The sequence below is a fragment of the Teleopsis dalmanni genome, chromosome X (genome assembly GCF_002237135.1).
Source record: "Teleopsis dalmanni isolate 2A chromosome X, ASM223713v2, whole genome shotgun sequence".
Lineage (NCBI taxonomy): Eukaryota > Metazoa > Arthropoda > Insecta > Diptera > Diopsidae > Teleopsis > Teleopsis dalmanni.
The window spans coordinates 51610388-51631237 of NC_051848.1; the positions used below are offsets into that span (position 1 = coordinate 51610388).

A 20850-nucleotide genomic window follows, 5' to 3' on the forward strand; every position below is an offset into this window, starting at 1 on the left:
GATTGCTTCAATGCTCTTTTATCTAAGTTTTTATAAGCCCACAGATAGAAGACGTTTTCGTCGGTGGCGGCAGATTTTCGTCGTTTAGAATTATTTTTTTTTATTTGAACTATGTGTGAAACTAGTCACTAATTGTTTTACTATTGCATACGATGACAGTGAGTCTCAATAAATTATTTCTAAAATCTGATCAAATTTGCAGGATGGATTTTATACTTATAAAAAAATTCAGTTCCAGTTTTTGCAAGTAGCTTGGTCGGTCAAGGAAAAAAATTATTAAAAATAATTTTTACATGTAAAACAGTCGATTTTTTTCAGGACTGAAAAGTGTAGACGAAATATTTGCATGGTCAAATATTTGCTTTACGACTGAAGGTAAAACTTTTCGAACACCCCATGTACTTTTCACATCCTGAGTTTCAAAATAGTAATGATCTAATGGGATGTAGGCAGATAATTTATTGTTCACCCAGTATATAATAATGAGGTAAAACAAAATTTAAGTATAAAACTGAAATAAATGTAAATGATGGTTATTTATTATTTTAGTATTTAGTGTTTTGCTACCGTTTAGTCAAATTAAGAAAAAATAAGTATAATGACGACATCACTCATATACTATTTCTTTAAGTTAGGAACATTAAAAATCATTATTTATTTTTTTAAACTTTATTGTTATCGTCTGATTTATTGTGATTTTATTTTATCTTATTTTATTATTAATTGTTAAACATTTATTAACATATTGAATTTTTCAAAAAAACTCATTGACATTTTTATGAACTTCTGAAAATGTACAAATAAAGTTTGAGTTGATATTGACACAGTACGTTGTATCGAAGATTATGGATCATTAGAGCATCGATTTGTTTATATTAACTGTTCCGCTTCATAATGACTGCCTCAAAATTTGGCCTTAAATTATAAAATTAAAAAAAAAAAAAAAATATAGTAATGATGAACTCACGTATGTGCAATTGAGTACATATATACAATATAAGATGTCATTTTTATTGCTCTCTGCAGCTGTGAAAGTGGGTTCTGATTCACTCCAACTTGAAGTTAATGGGATTACTATAGGAAATATAAATTTGAAAAAGTATTTTGTATAAATAAAAAAATAATAGAACACTATTGTTTTATAAATGACTGGATGGATAGATTACATCATTAAAGAATATGTAAATTATATTCTGCGATAAGTTAATTGGTTGGGTTCAATAAACTGATTACAATCGTTATTGAATTTAATAAACTATTTTTAATTAAATTTTGTTTTTATTTAATAAAAATATTGTTTTTACTATTACTGAATCACATCAAAATCTATTGCTCTTTTAGTGCAAAATTAACAGCCCTGTAGTCAGGTCTAATTACAATGTTCCAAGTAGTATTTATAATTTTATTGGGTAAGAGGTTATCGGTAAAAGTTTACACTTGAAATAATATATTTCATAGTTTCAAATTAAAAGATTCTTCAATGATTTATAATAACTTTTAATCTAGTTCAACAGTTTTAATGACTAATTGTAGCTCCTTATGCACAGTTTCTTTATAATTTCCATTCATTGTCAGTAAATAAAAGCTAAAGAACAAATTTTATGGAATATATATATATTATATCAATTAAATATTTCATACACCTATAACAGGTACACATGTACTCGGTTAAATATTTACAAGAAAAACAAACGGTTTAAAATCAACATCCGCGGAAGGAACACCATAACAATTATACACTTCATAACATCATACAAAATACTTAGAAGAGACTAAAAATTATTTAAAAACCTTATATAAGAATCTACTGATCAATATCATAAATATAATAAAAGATTGATTTACTGCGACGACAAGATTATCCTTGAAGTCAAAGTTTTTATGTATACTATTCCAAAATTTGTATATTTAACAAGTGCTAAACCTGTAGTAACTGTAGTTAAATACTTTAATACAAAATTTACTAATAGGTATATAATTGTATATTGTGGACCTTTGGGGTTATTGGTCTATATCTCTTTCATTGACGCTATAGCACAGTACGATTAACCTAATTATTGATACGAATTACACACAATCTCAAAAAAATGTTATTTGGTAAAAAAAGCTGGAAAACTCAAGAATATCGTTAAAAGTCATAAATGAGTATATATATAAAAATGACTTTTTAATATTTTTAAATACTAGGCTTGATCTGAATATTATACTTTTAGGGCATATAACTGAAATATGTACGGAAACTCTAAATTCTAAAAGAAAGGCAGCCAGTAGTTGTACTGAGTGATATCTTAATATTAATAATTTACAAAAAATTGTTCTAATAAATTTTTGGGTACAAGCCTGTGAGGTTCGGTTTACGCATAATTATTAGATACTGATTGGATTGTTGGAACTTACGTAAAGGTTATTAAAGGAATTCTAACAGGATATTGTAGGTTGATTTCTAACCTAAATAAGCCGGTGCCGAAACCAAATTTGATCTGCAGATTCCAGTGACAAAAGGTCGATAATAAATTGAAGTTAGATAAAATAATACAATATTACTGATTATTGAGGAAACATAACTGAGAGACCTATTTAAAATCAATGATAGGAGTTCAAATGATAATAATAATAATTGTATAATGAACGCATTTTCTCTGTGATGAAATCTAGAAAGTTTCTTGAGTAGATTTCCTATTTCTGAAAGAACAGTTTTTGTTTTTCGTAGAATAGACAGAGTTTTTGATGTTCTGGAGTAATTTAATGTAAATTAAATCATTTGTAAATAGTATTACTTTATCCAACTTCTCTTAAGAGGACTAAATCTTATTAGTAAAATATATTTTACATAATTATCTTAATTTAGCTCTGCAGTTCTATATGTTCCAGTTATATATTGTGAGGTCACTTTCTAATCTTACTATTCATTTTTTGAGTTATATTATTGAATATATTTTCTTACATAAGCTTGTGGTTTCTCTCTATCCAATTGTCTACAGTTTCTGATACTGTATATACGTATCAGAACTATAACTTCAAAGTTGTTTTAATATATAATCTTTCAGAAGATCATAAACAACATTAAATTTCTATCTGTCAATTCTTATTTTATTTATACTTTAGGATATTCTTCAAAAATGAAAAAATTGGACACCACTCAGTGATTATATTTGTTGTAAATAGAAATTTAAAGATAATAGAAGTGCATACAGAATTAATATATATGTCTACTCCAAAAAAAAAAAGAAATGATTTGTCGGTGGTTTGTTTAAACTTGGCCGTCCATATCTTGAAAACGAACCAAAACGTCTAAAAAATACTTCAAACCAGAAATCATTGTAAAAATATATGATATATTTTTGGAAGATCCCAAGAGAGTTAATAGCATATCTAGGCATATTATTAAACAAATTGTGTAATATTTTATAACAAGCACTAGGTTTGAAAGAACTGTGCACATTGTGGGTGTTCTGTACTCTCCTTTTGAATTGAATTTCCAATTACCGGCATGATATATGCTAAACTTAAGCCATAGAAACTATTTTTAATCAATTTGACCACAAACTAAATATAATATATATTACATTGCTTGAAACTTAAATGTTTACATGAAATGTCATTTTCAAGAAATTGCGATTTTAATTTTAAATGATCGACAGATTATTGATAAAATTTTTAAACTATAGAATAATTAAAAAAAATCAATTGATCGATTAAATAGTTTCTTAGAAATTACTGCATTTTTTTTAACTACATTCATTTTTCTAATAATCATCACAGAAAAAATAATAACAATTCATTTAATTAAATGGCTAACTCGGTCTAGATCGAAGTAGACTATTAAAAATCTATTTCTAAACTTTTTTATTTATTAGTTGGGGTTATTTCATGAAGCATGTATCAAATTTTTATAGATATTGAAAACTGATATTTCAATAAAAATACTATTTCATTTTGGAACTTGTTCTATCCAACAATTCTTGGGCCACTTCTTCTTTGGGTCAAAGCCTTTATTACCAAACAAAATTTGTTTAACAAATGCATATAAAAAAAGTTTAAATAATTACTTGAATAAAATATGATGAAATTAAATTAAATAGATGAAATTAAAAAATTAAAAAATAAGGTTTTATACTCTCTGTACAGTAGAGTACTATGACTTGTAGTAACCGTATGACGGCTAGAATGTTTTATCTTAAAAACTTTCTGATGTTAGACGGAGACAGGTATACTCACATTCGAACAAGCTTCTTGACTTATGGTTGAACTGTCAAAGAGAATATAATTAGACATTATATCTTTCATTAGGTACTGACAATAATCTGTCTGTTCAAATGGACCTATCATTCTGATATGGAAGTGAAGATTGTGACGACCTGTCAAATAATTTGACAATAAGTTTAGCTCTACATTGTTCAGCTCTTGATCTAATTCAAGCTAAACTGAAACCCTTTTAGTTATTTTTAATTACATATAAATTATATCACATTCCATGAAACTTTAATATTTACATTATTTATATTACATTCCATGAACTAACCAGTTTTTTCGTTTGGAGGTTACTTCACATGGCGGCCTTTATTTAGTTATTAAAGAAAGCCTTTGTTGTGGACCAACAAATATTTCAAAAAAGCTTCAGTCCATAGAATTGTATAGTTAAAGTTTGTTTTGATTACTTTCTTTTTTTTTTGCGTTCAATATTTACTAGAGATCTATAAACCTATCGCCTCTATTACTACATCGCATACATATGAGGCTTATCATATCATATCATAAACTAATGGTACGATATTTTTTTAATTCGATATTCTTCCAGATATTAAAATGCAGTTGAAAATCAATAAATAGATGAATTGCCAAGAAGTTTATCTAGTGAACAAAGTAGAATGAGCTAAAGTGTTTACAGTAAACAAAATTCGATCCCGAGTATTCGGGATCGCAAAGAAAACTATTCTTTAAATGTACTAAACTTTAAAACTAAGTACTTCATTAAACACAAGGATGTAATATCAAAACGGGACGGAAAGAATCATTGGACTTATAAATTGAGTCACCACGTCTACAAATCACCCACCTAACAGAAAAATAACTGACGCACGTCGCACAAACATCGGTAACATTATGAATATAATATAGTATACATAATATATATTATATACATATGGTATAAAAAATATGTGTTATGTTAAAAGAATATAGCAGCCTTATATTTATTATATTCAAACACTAATTGGCTGACTTATCAAATTTTTTTACTTATTGTGGAAATACTCTGCATTATCAAGCATTTGGAACACCTGTCTGGAAAAATCTTTCTTCAAGAAACTCAAAGGACTATCGCAAATTAATATTACGAACACCTTAAAATTAAAAAAAATTAAATAATTATTAAAAATGACAGTACATATGTAATTGTTAAGGAAAGATACATAAAAATAACGCCCGGAAACTAATAATATAAATGTAATGTAATAATAATGTAATAATAATATAAATGAATGATTTATATTAAATCATTGAAATTAAATTGAAATGAATTATAAACTAATATTCTTTTGGTTAGTTTTAAAATTTCTTAACATTGTATGCTAATTATATCTGTAAAATAATATAAGCTATAATAAGCTATAATAATATTTAAACATTTTTATATTGTGAATAAAAATTACTTTATTTATCCCAATAATATAATTAAATTAAAATAAATTATAAATTATTATCGGTTACAAAAAAGGGGTAAATGAAATTATTAACGCCAAGACTAAGCAAGTCTGTCCATTCTTAAATCCATCTACAACTAGAAAAATAATTAACTTGCGTACGATTGAAGACTGGCAATATTGTATCACTTGTAAGTGTAAGTGATCATTGACTAAGGCTTCGAATTATAACTAATGATTTGTGCGTGCTATGCTATAAGCCAAACGAAGCGCTGCTATTAAACCTAGGGAATAAACTTGACTACACTTTTTGGAAAGCCCTTAGTTTCTAAGATTTCTATTAAGGAAATGGAATGCGCCTATCTTTTAGTTGATGGATCTTAAACCTTGTTATTGATAGCCGTATATGTATTAAAATATAAACCAGACTATTTTCTGCTTGGGATTATTATTTGTGATAATTTGGCAGTAATCAAAACAACTTAAAAAGTTCAACTTGTTCCTAATAATGTTTAAATAAATTTGGATCTAGAAAAATTGTTTACCCAGAAGAGTTAATCTTTTAGCAGGGACTTCCGTGAGGAGAGTTTTTACTGTATAATCACTTGATGAAAAAATGATTCTTCCATATTCTTTAAATATTATTTTTTTAATAATTTTAATCGAAATAAATTTAATAAAAAAATTAAATTTTGTTAATAAAATCATTCGAAAAAGCCAAAAAAAAAATATATACCAATTTTTTAAAATAAATAAAATTAATAAAAAGAAATTTCAAACAAAAAACAATTTTGAAAATAATATTAAAACAATATGAATTGCATAGATAATGCCAATTATATATAACAACATAATTATAAAATTTAAAAATTAAACAACAAAAAATTAATTTTTTATGATTTCATTTTAATTTAATGATTAAATATGCAAATTACAAATAATTTTTGTTTTACAAATATTCGAAATATTAAGTAGAAATATAAAAATTTTTTAATATATAAAAATGAATTTTTAATAATATGAACATTAATAAATATAAAAAAAGATAAATTAAATTGATTTTTTTTATTTAATAATTATGATTTCGAAAACTTATAATAATAATTTTCATAAAAAAGATTAAGATACGACAAATACAAAAATATAATAAAAGCAATTTAAAAATTATTTATGATTTTAAAACAAAGTAAACAGTAGGAAAAATGTAGCATTTTTAATGCAAAAAAATATAACTTAAATTCTATATAATAGAGTGGCTTCTGTATGAGAATGTCTTAGAATTAATTTGAAAGAGAAAAACAGGAATACCTTAAGCACACCTCATATTATTATGAAGCATATCCTGCATCCTACCTAACCAAGTGCTATGAAATGATGTGGCCAATGTTGCCATTGTTGCTGTTGTTGCTGCTTTTGCTGCTGTTGATGACGATGAATTGGCATTTCTGATGCCGCTCGTATAAGTAGTCACTGCCATTTTATTATGTATAATTTGCTGCTCTCAGATCGCCGCTTGTGGCTGTTGTTGTTGTGCTTGCGATTGTGGTTGTTGTTGCTGCTGTTGCTGTTGTTGTTGTTGTTGCTGCTGCTGCTGTTGTTGATGTTGCTGATGTTGTTGTTGTAAGTGTTGATGATAACGCGTAGGCCACTGATGTGGATGTGTGTGGTGGTGATGATGATGATGATGGTGTGAATTTGATGCAGCAACAGCAGCGGCTGCAGCTGCAGCATGATGCCCACTTGCCGCTAATTGGCGTCAAAGGTAAAATTCCGGTGAACTATCGGAACTTAAATGTTGCTGTCCAACCGTAATGACGCTAGCAGCAACCGCTGCAGTAGGCATACCACCACTGCCACCATTTGCCGTAGTACTACCATTAACGCTAGCACTTGAACTACCAGCAGCCCCACCGGATCTCATTTGTAGTCTTTGTCTCAGTTGATCACGTTCTTGACATACGCGACTATATTCCAATTTAAGACGGTGAAGATCCTGACTCAATTGGCGATTGGTTTTCTCCAATTCGTGTCGCTGTTGCAAACGTTTTGAACGACAATTTTGTGCGTAGCCACGATTTTTCAACGTGCGACGTTTCTGTTTGAGACGTACAACCTCTTCGCGTGGACAACCATGTAAACGTTTATTTAGTTCACGTACTGTTAGTGTGGTCAACAAGTCATCATTTATACAATCTTCAACGCCTAGATTACTGGAAGTGCTATATTGACCCGAGCATGTACGAGGTGAATTAGTGGAGGAACGTGTTGAACTAACCGACATTGGCCGATTACTGTGTTGTAAGCTATTGGACACGCCAACGCTATTTAATGAGCTGCCATTGCTATTTAGACTGGTACTGGCGCTACTAACAATTCCACTATGATATGGTGTATGCATATTAATTGGTGCCAAATGTTCAAGATGATGATGATGGTGATGATGACTCGGTGGTAGTAGATGATGATGATGATGGTGATTTGCTGCAGCATGTGCTGCGGTCACTTGCATATATTCACGATGACGTTCCCATTCTTCATCTTGCGTGGTTAGTGGTCGCAAATCAAGTGGTTGTGCATCGGAACGCATTGAATTTGGCAGCCACATCATTTCTTGTGTAAGACCTGCACTAGCGGTGGGTGCGCGGTGGGTTGCATAATGTGCGCCAGCAACAGGAGCGTAATTTTGTGTACATGTAGGCGAACCAACGACAGGTGGAGTTTCGGGTGGTGTAGATGGCACACCACCGGGTACTGATGGATTCACAAGTATGGCTTGACCGGCCATTGGACCGTGTGTATATATTTCCGGCGGCGGCGAGAGAGGCGGTGGTCTACGATCATCAAATTGCCAAGTTGGTGGATATGCACGTATTTTAATTGGTGGCTCAACAGATTCATCGTCTTCGGCTGTTGTTGTTATAGCAGATGTCCAAGCAATTCGTGTCGACGGTGGACTATGATCTTCACGTTTAACACCTATAGGAGTTACCGTTGATGTACCATCCTCTAAGTGATCTAGTACAAATTCCTGAACGTATTGTTCGGCGAGGTTCGTATCTTCCATTTTCATTGAAATAGATTTTTTTTTCAAAGTTCTGGCACGCACAGATCGTTCTTACAAAATCTCAAGCAGTTCCAAGCCCAAGTGGGCAAAACTTCCATGTAGTTTAATTGCGCCAAGTTTAAGAAACTGTTTCAAAATATTTTATTATTTTATTTGAATTAATTTACAAATTCGTTTTATTAAATTATTTTAACGAATTTTTAAAAAAACTGTTTTTTTTTATTATACAAAGTACTTAAAACGATCCGCTAATTCCAAAATAAATTTTTGAAATTAAAATTTTTTTTTTCTTATTTCACTATTTTTTTTAATATTTTTAACTTAAAAATACTTAATTTTAATTTTAAGTATTTTAAATTTTTTTCATAAACTAAATTATTTTCCAACACAATTTAAATAATTTATGATTTTGATATTAACCGACAAAGATTTTTTTTAAAATAATTTTTATGTTTAAATAATTATTATTTAGTATTATTAATTTTGCTTTAATTTAAACAAATAGTTTGAATTCAACAATTTGTTTATATTGTGCACTTCGGAACACTTAACATTTAATTTTAAAATTTTGTTTTAATATTCATTACAGTAATTAGAAGTTTTTTTATTAAATTTTATTTTTAATTACGCGACGTTTTCCGTGCTTGCAACCAGTTTAAAAGAGTTGGCGGTAAAGACTAAACCCAAAGGTATCCGTCTATCAGCGGCAGAATGGCCGAGTTAAGTACTTTTCGCAGGTATTTTATATTATGTATGCGCCGAACTGAAGAAAATTATAAATTGGTGCTGTTGGTGACACACATTGCAATGAAACGTCGCTGCTCGAATACGGACGAAACTGAATTGGAGCTTACTGACAAAATAAGCATAAACCCACCGATACAAGTACATAGTTGTGCCAAACACACACATACACTGTCAGTGGTAAATGGTAAACTTAACAGAATCTTTTGCATACACAAACACACGTAAACTGTTACATCCGCTAGTAAAAAGCAACAGCGAAGAAGTGCTAAAATAACGAACATTTAGACGAACCAGCAAACGAATCCGAAGAAGCGCACGAATGGGCCACCCTTTCTTTACGTACGTTATATACGCTGTGCATTCATTGTGCCGGTAAACAATCCGCCCTCGCCTCTGTTAACCAAAGCTAAGGAGAGTGTAAGAAACCATTAAACACACAATGATGCTATGCTAAAAATCAAACATGCTGTGCCAACGCTGTAACGAAATGTTTGTGCACAAACACTTGTTATCTATAGGTATATGTGTGACATGTGTGTGCAAGTGTGTTGAAGGGTTTCTACACATAGCAATATTAGTACTATACTAAGCTTTTGCATAACAGACTACAGTGGGCCCTACTTCTAAAATAATTTTAACAAAATGTTAATTTCACTGTATTTCAATTTTTGTATTAATTGGTTATGTATAATAAATGAATGAATTGGCATTACCATTTATTTAACTAGCAATTAAATTAACAAGCAAGCAAATAAAAGATATATTCATACATATAAATGTATATTGTATAAACATTAAAAACTTATATTAATATTTTTATTAAGTATTAAACATAATATATATATATATATATATATATATATACATATATATATACACAGTCAAACTTCCATAACTCGAAGTAACTCGAATATCCTCATCTTACACCCTAATTTGTGTTCTTAAATATTTTGGAAACATTTGAATAGTAAAAAAAATATAAGAAAAAACCCTTCCCTTTATATGAAATATTAAATTTCATAATTTGTCAAAAGATTTATCAGTGTAGTTGTCTGGGTTTCTTCTATCTTATGAATTACATTCAAAATGGCAAGGAAAATTCCGTCACAATGGGCTTGAAGATTAATACTTTCATTTCCAATATATGCAATATTTTCTCAGACTTATATTTATGTATTTTTGTAATTTTTTTCTAACAATGTGCATAGAGAAAATTTTTCTGAAGAGTAAGAGAGACTTTGTACCATATTTCATATAATTCTCAAAAATTTTCGTGTCACTTTAGGTTAAATTGGCATTTCTAGGGTAATTTTTTCACCCAACATTTAATTTAAGTACAGTTTTCATTTTCGCTTATTTAATCTTAAACAAAATGTATAACACTGAAGAATAATTTATAACACCCGAGATATTTGGTTAGATTATTAAAATTACGCAGAAATTACCAACTGTTTTATGTTATTTGACAATTGACATTGATAGTTGACATTGGGATTACTCTAAACGTGTTCAATGGGGAAGCAAAATTCAAGTAAAAATTGACAAGTCGGTAGTAAACCTAGATTGCCAATCGAAAACGACAGTTGTAGAGTTTTGGGTAAAGTCTATACTCACTACACACATACATCCATATATTAATTCCATCATTGGTTTATTTGTTGAAAGCAATTTAAGCATGATAATTAAACTATTAAAAATTGAACTTAAGACAAAATTTTTTTTATCTTTAATAATAATTATAAAACATATTATAAAAATGCATTATATATCTAAAAATAGAATTATTTTAATTATGTAAAGCCAGTTAATGATTTCGATCTAGCAAATGAATTTGTAAGTGAATAATTCTTTTACAGTAAATTAACAAAACTTCAGAAAAATGTGCGAACATAAAATTCAAAGTCAGTTGGTTTAGGTGCGCTGACTTTGAGCTTCAAATTTGGCAGGGCACGACTTCGATTCCTGGTACTTGCAATCTCAAAAACTTATTTGCGAATAACTAAATACAAGAATTATTTTTAAAACCACTGTTGATGGGTATTTGGCAATACTCGAAACAGCTGTATGGTCAGCCAAAAATTCAATTAATTAAAATAATATAAAAATGAACTTTGTTGTTGTAGTTCACTATATTTCGCAAAAACTTGTTTAATAAAATTCATTTATTATTAAATATATTATTTTAATAATATAATATAATTTAATTAAATTAATAAATCAATATTGCTTATTATTATTATATTACGAGTATTGCAAGTAACATTAGAATTAAATTAACTTTCCAAATTATTTTTCTTAAGAGAAAATCTGACATTATTCACTTTTGCATAAAAAATTCCACAGTGCAAATTCAAGCTAAACTCGACCATTTCTCTCCTTACAAGCCGTCAAAACAAATATCTATGTAGAAAAATTTTCTATTCTCATTTTCCAAGAGAACTTTTTGAGTTTCTCTTTTAAACTTGCACATGGTAGAGCTTTAATCTACCGAAGTAAAGTAAACAAAAATTGTTGAACGTGTGAGTGAATGTGAAAAGCTCTTTGTACGGGTATTTATTATTTTGCTTTCTTCTTACATTTGTTGCGCTACATGCAGTGTGTGCTTTATTTGTATTGGTGGTGGCAGATAGAGTACTTGCAAAGTGGCATACCATATTAAAGTAAGTGTAACGTACGCTTTACAGGAAAGTGGGCGTTTGAATTGTTGAAACAGCAAGCAACAACAATACATCAATACACATTGAGATACTTATTGAAATTCCACACTAAACACAGACACAAAAGCAAATTTTATTTTATAGCGACTTAACAGCTCCGCCCATTTGTTGTAATGCTTTTATGCGATTACAACAATTTAATGTTTTTGTTGGAGTATTTGTTGGGGCAATATGCCACTCTTTTTTCGCAATCAATTGGTGTTTGCATGTGTGTGCGTTGATTTTCATACAAACGCTCATGCAACCCCAACTTTTTTGTACTGATTTGGAGTTGCTGAACATTTTTGGTTGGATAAAGTTTTTGCGCAAAATCCATTGGAACGTTTATTGGAGCCTATTTTATCCGCGTATATAGGTGGCAGGATAAACAGCATATATAATACTGTGTACTTCCAATATTCCAACTGGAAGTCGCACTTTACTCGCATATGAGTTCTAGCGACAATAAGCAGCACATAGCCCTTCAACCTTGCAGTGTAGTCACATATACATAACACATACCTAAACATACAGTTGGCAAGAGCATAGAAGTGATTTGTACGTACGAGGGATTGCAACAGATAAATTTAAATAGATGGATTGGACTTGGAAATATTAGAACTTGCATCGATGTGTGCAAAATTCGCATATAAAGTAAACACTAACAAGTCTAAGAGGTTTTAAAGATTGATTTACTTTAAATAGAACATCTTTTTGTCAAAACACTTTGATTTAATCAGTCACGAAGACTACCAATGAAGGTCCACAAAAGGTCGTAACGGGGAGTTTTGGATTTCCGAATTTTTAAAACTAATTAATTTTTACAGGTTCCTAAAAATAGGCAATGAGTAGACAATTGTAACTTGTAGAATTCAGGAACTCTTTGAAAACTTGTTTTAATGACATGTGCTTTAAAAACGGTTTTATAGAAGGAACTTGGGTAAAAAACTTGGGTGCGCCTTACTTATTCTCTTAGTAAATGTTAATACACTTTAAAAGAATTAATTATAGATATTGGAACCAAATTGACCTTTAATATTCAAACTTTTTACGATGATGGGTGCTCAAACATAACTAGATAATTTGGTATTCAATAGACTTTTTCGTATATATGTATTTGTCATTATTTAGTAACTTCCATAAGAAAATATTTATAAGAAAAGTTTACCGAATGCCGAACCACCCACTTTAGTTTAAATGTCACTAAAAATTTAAAAGAAATAGTAAAATACTTTACTATATATCCAAAAACATTAAAATTTGAGGAAAGTAATATTATATTACGTTTTTCATATATACGTATGAATAAATATTCTCAAATAAAATATCAAATTATAAATTTTTAACATATCATCTAAAGAACTTGTGTTTTTATACGTACTACACAGCATCACTCCAAAAGATTCTAGTAAAAACATTTTTCTAAAATATTCGAAGTTATTCGTCTAAAAATAATATTTATTTACTTTTAGCAGATGGTATAATCACAACTCTATCTAAATTATGACCATGCTTTCTGGCTTAGATGATTTAATTTCGCCAAAATAGCCTCTCGCTCTAATCCTCTCTCTCTCTTAATTACTGGCATGGGGTTGTTTCCGCTGCACGTGGCTGCAATTTTCCATGCTCATTCTTAAGAGATGGCTTTAGTGGGTTCAAGTCTTACACTGTGGCTTTCGATCCTTTCCACCTACTAAAAAAAACAGATGGTATATTCTATATCCATGAAGAAAAGGCCTACATGAACGTTATTAAGCATATACACGTAAACTTTACAGTAATAAGTATATTATGATTTACATCATAATTATTTAATAAATTAAAATTTTTTGGAATTTTTTTCTTATACTAATTTTTGTATGCATTCCATAAATATAATTTATAAGAGTAGGACCACTATAAAGAAAATATTGAAAAAATTTAATATTGTTATTGTAAACATTGACCAGTAAGAAAGCAAGTAAATGGAATTTCTTTCTTCGATAATTTGGAAAATAGTTTTTAAATAGAACCTTCTGCAATCACGATTCGCATCAATCATTTTCAGATTTGTTCACAATCAGTAATTATTTAATACATTGCTAAAACTGATGTTCTTCCTCCTGCCTTTAAATGTCGAATGCAGAAGAAAAGATTATACAGCTATATAGTGGACGGCAGCACTCCGGTAGCACAATGATTAAAACTAAATAAACTATCTTATCACAATCATCAAATGTGATTCAATGGAATTTTCTCCTATCCACGATGAATATTCTACTCAAATATGTAAACATTCTGATTTTTTTAGTGTTGTCCTTGGTGTTCAAAATGTTGTATACACAAAAGTCATGCATGCGTAATATTCGCATTAACCTTGATGTCACAGTAAACAAAAAATCTGTGGCGATCAATCATCTATCGTCAATTTGATTGTGAAGTCTATAAAGATCAACTGAAACAATTGAGAGCTACCATCATTCGTCAGCTTGATAGTGAAGTCTGATGAGACCAACTGAAAACAACTGAGGACCACCATCAATCCTCAACTTTACAGTGATGTCTGAGGAGACCAATGCGCGCAACCATCGATTGCCATTAGGGTTAGTTTAATTCGTAAGGCCATTCAAATTTTCTCATGATGTCTCTGTGCAGCAAACGCTATAATTTTGTTTGGTCGCAAATGTATCAATTGAGAAAGTTGTTTTTCTGTAATGTGATCCCTATGATGTGTGAAAGTCTGTAAATCTGGAAGAGTTAAAGTCAATCATAATCATTTTTGATAATTGTATTGAGCAGTCTTTCACCTCCATTTTAGAACGAATTTCGTTTAAATTAACTTTTACTTTTCGAAGCAAATTATGCATCAGGTGCATATTTGTCAGACTATAATTACCGACATATTAACAGTTACAGCGTCGTTATAACTTGGATAAGTTAGATAGGTTGGTGACTTAAAAAATTTATGAATTCTTTAACAAAAGGGGCTTCTAATTTTTTATTCGAACGTAGTTCAAACATACTTATACATACTATAACCATTTCAAAATATGACAATAAATCCTTACGCTCGCAATAAAAAATGTTATCATTACCCATAAAAGGAAACCCGAGTTGAAAATTTTGCCAGTTTGAATTATCGGTTGCAGTTCAATCGATCTATTGGAAGATAACCTATCGATTCCGATTCTGAAACTAAAATCTGGATGATACCTGATTTAAAAAATATTATTTTATAAGTCTAATACAATATTTAGTCAGGTACTGTACTTATAATTACTATGCGAGACATCCTTTGTCCATATAACACTGTTAGGACCCTTAATGGAATATTAAACGACCCCCATAGTTTGTGCTACCATATACACGAAATGACTATAACACTACTTGATAGCAGATGACACCTCTGTTTACATAGTTTTTGACTATCCAGCTTTTTTTGAAGTCAAATTGAAAATACTGTATCGAGAGCTTATATTATCTTCCTAACTTCGGAAATTCTTAACAGATTTTGGCCTTTATTTGAAGGTCAGTATGTTTGCTTTTCGTTAGGATAACTATTCAGCTTTGATTAAGGTTAGGGTAGCTCTTATTTTCTTACAATATTTAGAAATTTTTAAAGGATGTTAGTTTTTATTTGTAGGATTTATATTGTCTTATATTATATTATTTTCCGATCTTCGGAAACTCTTAACGGACTTTGGCCTTTATTTGAAGGACAGTGTATTTGGTTTTCGTTAGGATGACTCTTCAGCTTTGGTTAAGGTCAGGGTACCTATTATTCCCTTGCAAAATTCAGAAATTCTTAAAGGATGTTGGGTTTTATTTGAAGAACTGAATATTGTTTTTTTTTTCGTTACTCACATTTATTTTCACATTTCACATTTATTTAAAAAAAATTTATATACAATTTTTTTTCAACTTCAATAACAAAAGTACCGGTATCCTTACTTGCAACTTGCAAGTCCACATGTGGTGCTCATTTGAGCCTTAACCAAATCATATTCTATTAAATATCAAAAGTGAATGTAATGAACTGAATCCTTCAATTAAAATTAAAGTTGCTCTAGCCGAAAGAATGGAATCGGTTTGTGGTAAAACGCACCAGTGGGTCTCAACTATGCAACCACCTTACACTTGGTTATCAACTTAGTGAAGCAGTCGCTAAGCGGCCAGCTGCACAAACTGTCTGCTCTACTCATGTACGTCCCATATGTTGTGCTATGTTGGATGAACTCCTACCATTTCTATTTTGTTTTACTTCATTCAAGGCATACTTAGCTTAACCAAAGCAAATGGAGCATGCAAGGATAATTTGATTGTGTTCAATTTAATTTTTACAAGCTTCGATTGTTGCCTTCCCATTGTTGTTGCTATTTTATTTTTAGTGATTTCATACACTTTATCGTACACTTGCCGGTATATATACATACATATAAATATATGTATGTGTGCATATGTATTTGTATATGCCTTTAAGATGTCGCCCCATTTCTATATTGTTTTTATTTTTTATCTCTTCGTATTTCTTTGTTACGTGTTATTTTTTTCTACTTACATTTTTGCTGCTTAAGTAAACGTCAGCGTAAGCGTCAGCGTCAACGTCAATTAAAACGTAGACATTGGTTTCGATTTATCTTTACTTGTGTTTGTTGCTATTGTTTTGTCTTTACTATTGTTGTTGTTGTTATTATTGTCGTTTGTTGTTGTTGTTGTTATTGTCGTTGTTACTGTTATTGTCTTCTTTATAGGCGTAAGTATCTCTGCCCAATTTTCATTTATTGGTATGTGTCGGCTATGCTGCAATCTTGATTGTCGCAATCGGATTGATTTGTTTTCGTACATGCTTATTTCCGTTTCCGCTACTCACACCCGCCACACTGCTTGTGCACGTAATTGTATACATTTTTAAATGAACACACTAGACTTTATTATACGTTTTTATATACATACATAGTTGAAATTTTAACTGGCTCACTTTAACACAACAACTGTCAAGGACAATATCTACATGTGTATACATACATATACAAATTTAAAAAACAAAAAAGTAGAATTTAAAAATAAATCTTAAAAAGGAAACGAACAAAAAAACAAAAGTTCGTAGCATAATTTAAAAAGCATTGCACTTAATTCTAATATTTTACTCATAAACTGAATTGATTTCATTGAGTTACCAATTGCCAATTGCCAATACCAAAACAAAAACAACAACACGAAACTTCCTATTTCTGGTTCTGCTTCTGCTTCTTTGCACAACTCTCAGACATAACTACATACAAACATATATGCACATACATATGTGCACACACATTACAAGCATTTAGTAAAGTTACTCCCTTCACCTTCTTGGCGACTGTTAAAGAAGATTTGCTTCACTGTCTTAACTTACTTAAAAATTTAGCCATAATCAATAGGCGAAATTGTGGTCGTGGCAGCAGGCAGCAGGCAGCATGTGGTATGAGGCATATTGATAGCATTGATACGGCTCGTGTTTTTCGCTGGTGCATATGGGATGTGGGATGTGGGGGATGGATTGATTTTATTTCATTTTTGTTTTGTGTTCTACATTATGTGTAATACTCGCATTCCCTCAACGGTGCTTATGGGGTCAGATTTGTGGTTATACAATATTCATTGTTTTTATTGTTGTAACATTTTTGTTTTTCTTGTTCATTTACTACTTAATTTTGTTTTTGTTATTAGTTATATTATTGTTGTTATTGTTATTTACTCATATTCATGTATAGATATTTTTCGACTAAAAATGTGTATAAATCAATGCATGATTGAAAAATCCACTCTACATCATTTAATAAAATACTTAAATCATGCATTAAAAATGTCACCCTGCAAGTAAGTTAACGTATCATATTTATTTAATCTCAATTCCGGAAACAAACCCGTTTACTCCATTCATGCAAGCAGTCAATGGTCAATTTAGCTTATAATACATTGGTAAATAAATCTGTGAGATGACAGATTGAGAGCGGCACTAATGAAAAATACATATAAATTTTAAAAAGTAGTAACTTTATAATAGCCACACCGATGATGGGGACGGACTAGTACATAGTATGCTCCTTTCTCTCATAAAAATAAAGGAGAACCAGAAAAAAAGGATTACTGGGAAAATATACCAGGATTAAAACAATCCAAATCAATTATTGCTACCTATAATAATAAGAGATGCCAGGAACCTATCAAAAGAAAAATTCAGAATCATCACAGGAATCCTAACACGGCACTCTAAACTAAAACACCGCTTTACTAGACTGGGTATATTTACGGATGCAAACTGTGGATTCTGCGAAAGGAATGAGAAGTCGGCTGTTAGAATGCCCTGCGCTAATGCACATACGGAATAAGCTCCTGGGAATGTATGTTCTAACGGAAGAGGCAATAAAACTCTGAAAAGTAGGTTCTATTCTACTTTTTATTGATGCAACAGGGCTTACAGATCTACTCTAAATCCCGACGTTCCCAGTGCAATATCCCCTAACAATAATAAAAATAATAAACTTTCAATAATAATTGTCAAAATGGTACATTCATGACATTTAAACGACGACTAATTAATTATAGTTGTTTTGGTGACGCTACGTCTTTGATTTTCGTAATTAGATTTGTATCTAATTTGTCATTGCCTATTGATGGGAAAAAACCCGTTTCAGCAAAAGCTTAGCTTGATGAAGGCTACTCGGATTCTGCTTCATCGAGACAAATGAAATAGAAATGATTTGTTGACTTTAAAAGCAAACGTGTAATCGCCTAATCGCCCGTATCGACTGATCTGGTCATCCAAAAGAGATGGTGATATCGGAAAACATCAATAAGCAGGGCATATCTAACATCTCAAACAACCTGTCAGCTTCATTTTGCATAATCGTTTGTTCACGAGAAAGTTCTTTCAAAAAGAGTAACGTATTGAAGTTAGATAAAAACAAACTCAAACAAATGAAACTTAGATCCACTTCTCTCCAACTTCATAGGTTATGGTGTTCGTATTTTGAATACCCGTGGAATTTTTTACATTGACTACCTTTAAAAAATGTGGTCACTAGGTGAGTCAATTTATGCGATTTAAAGAGAAAATCACAAAATAACTGCCACAATAGATGATGAAAAAAGTCCTTCTTCATCAAGATAATCTCCCGTGCCATAAATTTTTGGCTAACATGGCCAAATTACACGAATCATACTTCGATTTATTTCGGTGGGTACCCACTTTTGCCAGCTTTCGCCGCCAACGATTACTACCTCTTCTCAGGCCTCAAATAAATAGTTAAAAAATGAGATTTTGCTAAGATGAAAAATTCATCGCGAAAGTGAAGCATATTTTAAGGTCAGAGTTGAATCATTCTTCAAATCAGTGATTGTATTACTCCTGAAATATTTTCTTTCATTGATTAATAAAGTTGAGTTTTGCCAAAAAATTTTTGTTTTATGGGTTATCCTATAAAAATATCAGACGATGTTGTGTCAGAATCCTTAAACCCATTTGTGAAAGGAACAGGCACACTGCCGAAAGCATTCAACAAGTTTTTGGAAATAATGGGTCTTATTATAAAGTATTTTCAGTTTATTGGTACATTTTTAAACCAAAATTATTTATAAAAATTTATATATTTTAATCAAATATATATGGACTAGTATTATTTATTATCCTTTGCTATTCTTCAGATTACTTAATAATTTCATAGGTATAGAAGTTCTGTAATTTATCAGCAAAAAAATTTGACAAAGTAATTTTCAGCGGCTTTTGGATAAGATATTATTTTAATATTAAGAGAGTTTTAAAGGAACCAAAATAAATGTTAATCAGATGATACAAGGTCTAGCTTATGCAGTGGAGACATCCAAACTTCCCAATCAAGTTCCGTTAATTTGTTTCGAGTCATCAATGAGGTGTGTAACCGACTTTGTCATGCTGCTACACAAGTACTTCTCCATTGGCTAATCGGGTCGCTTTTTCTCGATTGGGACCCAATTTTCTCTTCATGAATCAGAACTTTTGTGCTATTTGGAGTTTTCTTGTTTGAGTGTTCATAACCGTCATTGTATAAGAGATTTTGGCAAGGCATTCCGCAAACATAACCGGACTTTTTTCTGTACCCAAAGCTAAAATTACCTCTTTGAGCAATGCGTTTTGAGACGTTTACGTCCAATTAAGCAAATTTGCTGAAGCTGTTAAAAGCTATACATGAAACAATCTATGTATATAAACGGTTTATTTAGAATGTATTGAAGCGATGGAATAATTGCTATATATAGAGTTGAACAAGCAATTGGCTAACTTGAAACATGAAAAAAGAATATTATTTTACTGATGATTGTTTTATGTTTTATTAAATAACTCTGAATACTTCTTATAAGGAATGTTTATAAATAAATAAATTAAATATTAAAATCTTTCAAATTTATTCGTTTAAGTTCAGAGTATTATAAGCATATTGAAAACATTTAATTGATGAACTGAATTTAATATTAATACATGATATTTCTTGACTTTAAGTTTTAACCAAACAGATACAGAGAAGTCTACAAATCAATGCCAATAATCTATCCCAAAATCGTTTTTACCAATACTACATAAACTAATTTGACATTTAGAAATCATAAAGAAAATATGGTGCTTCCATATTTGAATATCCTGTTGCCATATTTTATAGCAAACAACAATGGTAAAAAAGGACAATATTAACCACAAAATACTTTTCTG

The 20850-nt window shown here is 30.2% G+C and overlaps 1 protein-coding gene across 1 annotated transcript; it reads right to left on the bottom strand.

Annotated features, from left to right (window-relative positions):
• Window positions 1-6855: 6855 nt before the first annotated feature.
• On the bottom strand, window positions 6856-8881 carry LOC119662323 (transcription factor MafB). Its single transcript, XM_038071920.1, has one exon. It carries the CDS (start codon window positions 8710-8712, stop codon window positions 7399-7401), a length of 1314 nt encoding a protein of 437 aa, XP_037927848.1. The 5' UTR covers window positions 8713-8881; the 3' UTR covers window positions 6856-7398.
• Window positions 8882-20850: the final 11969 nt, after the last annotated feature.

Coding starts and splice junctions, on each gene's coding strand:
- LOC119662323 (XM_038071920.1), bottom strand. CDS start 8,712: ATGAAAATGGAAGATACGAACCTCGCCGAACAATACGTTCAGGAATTT.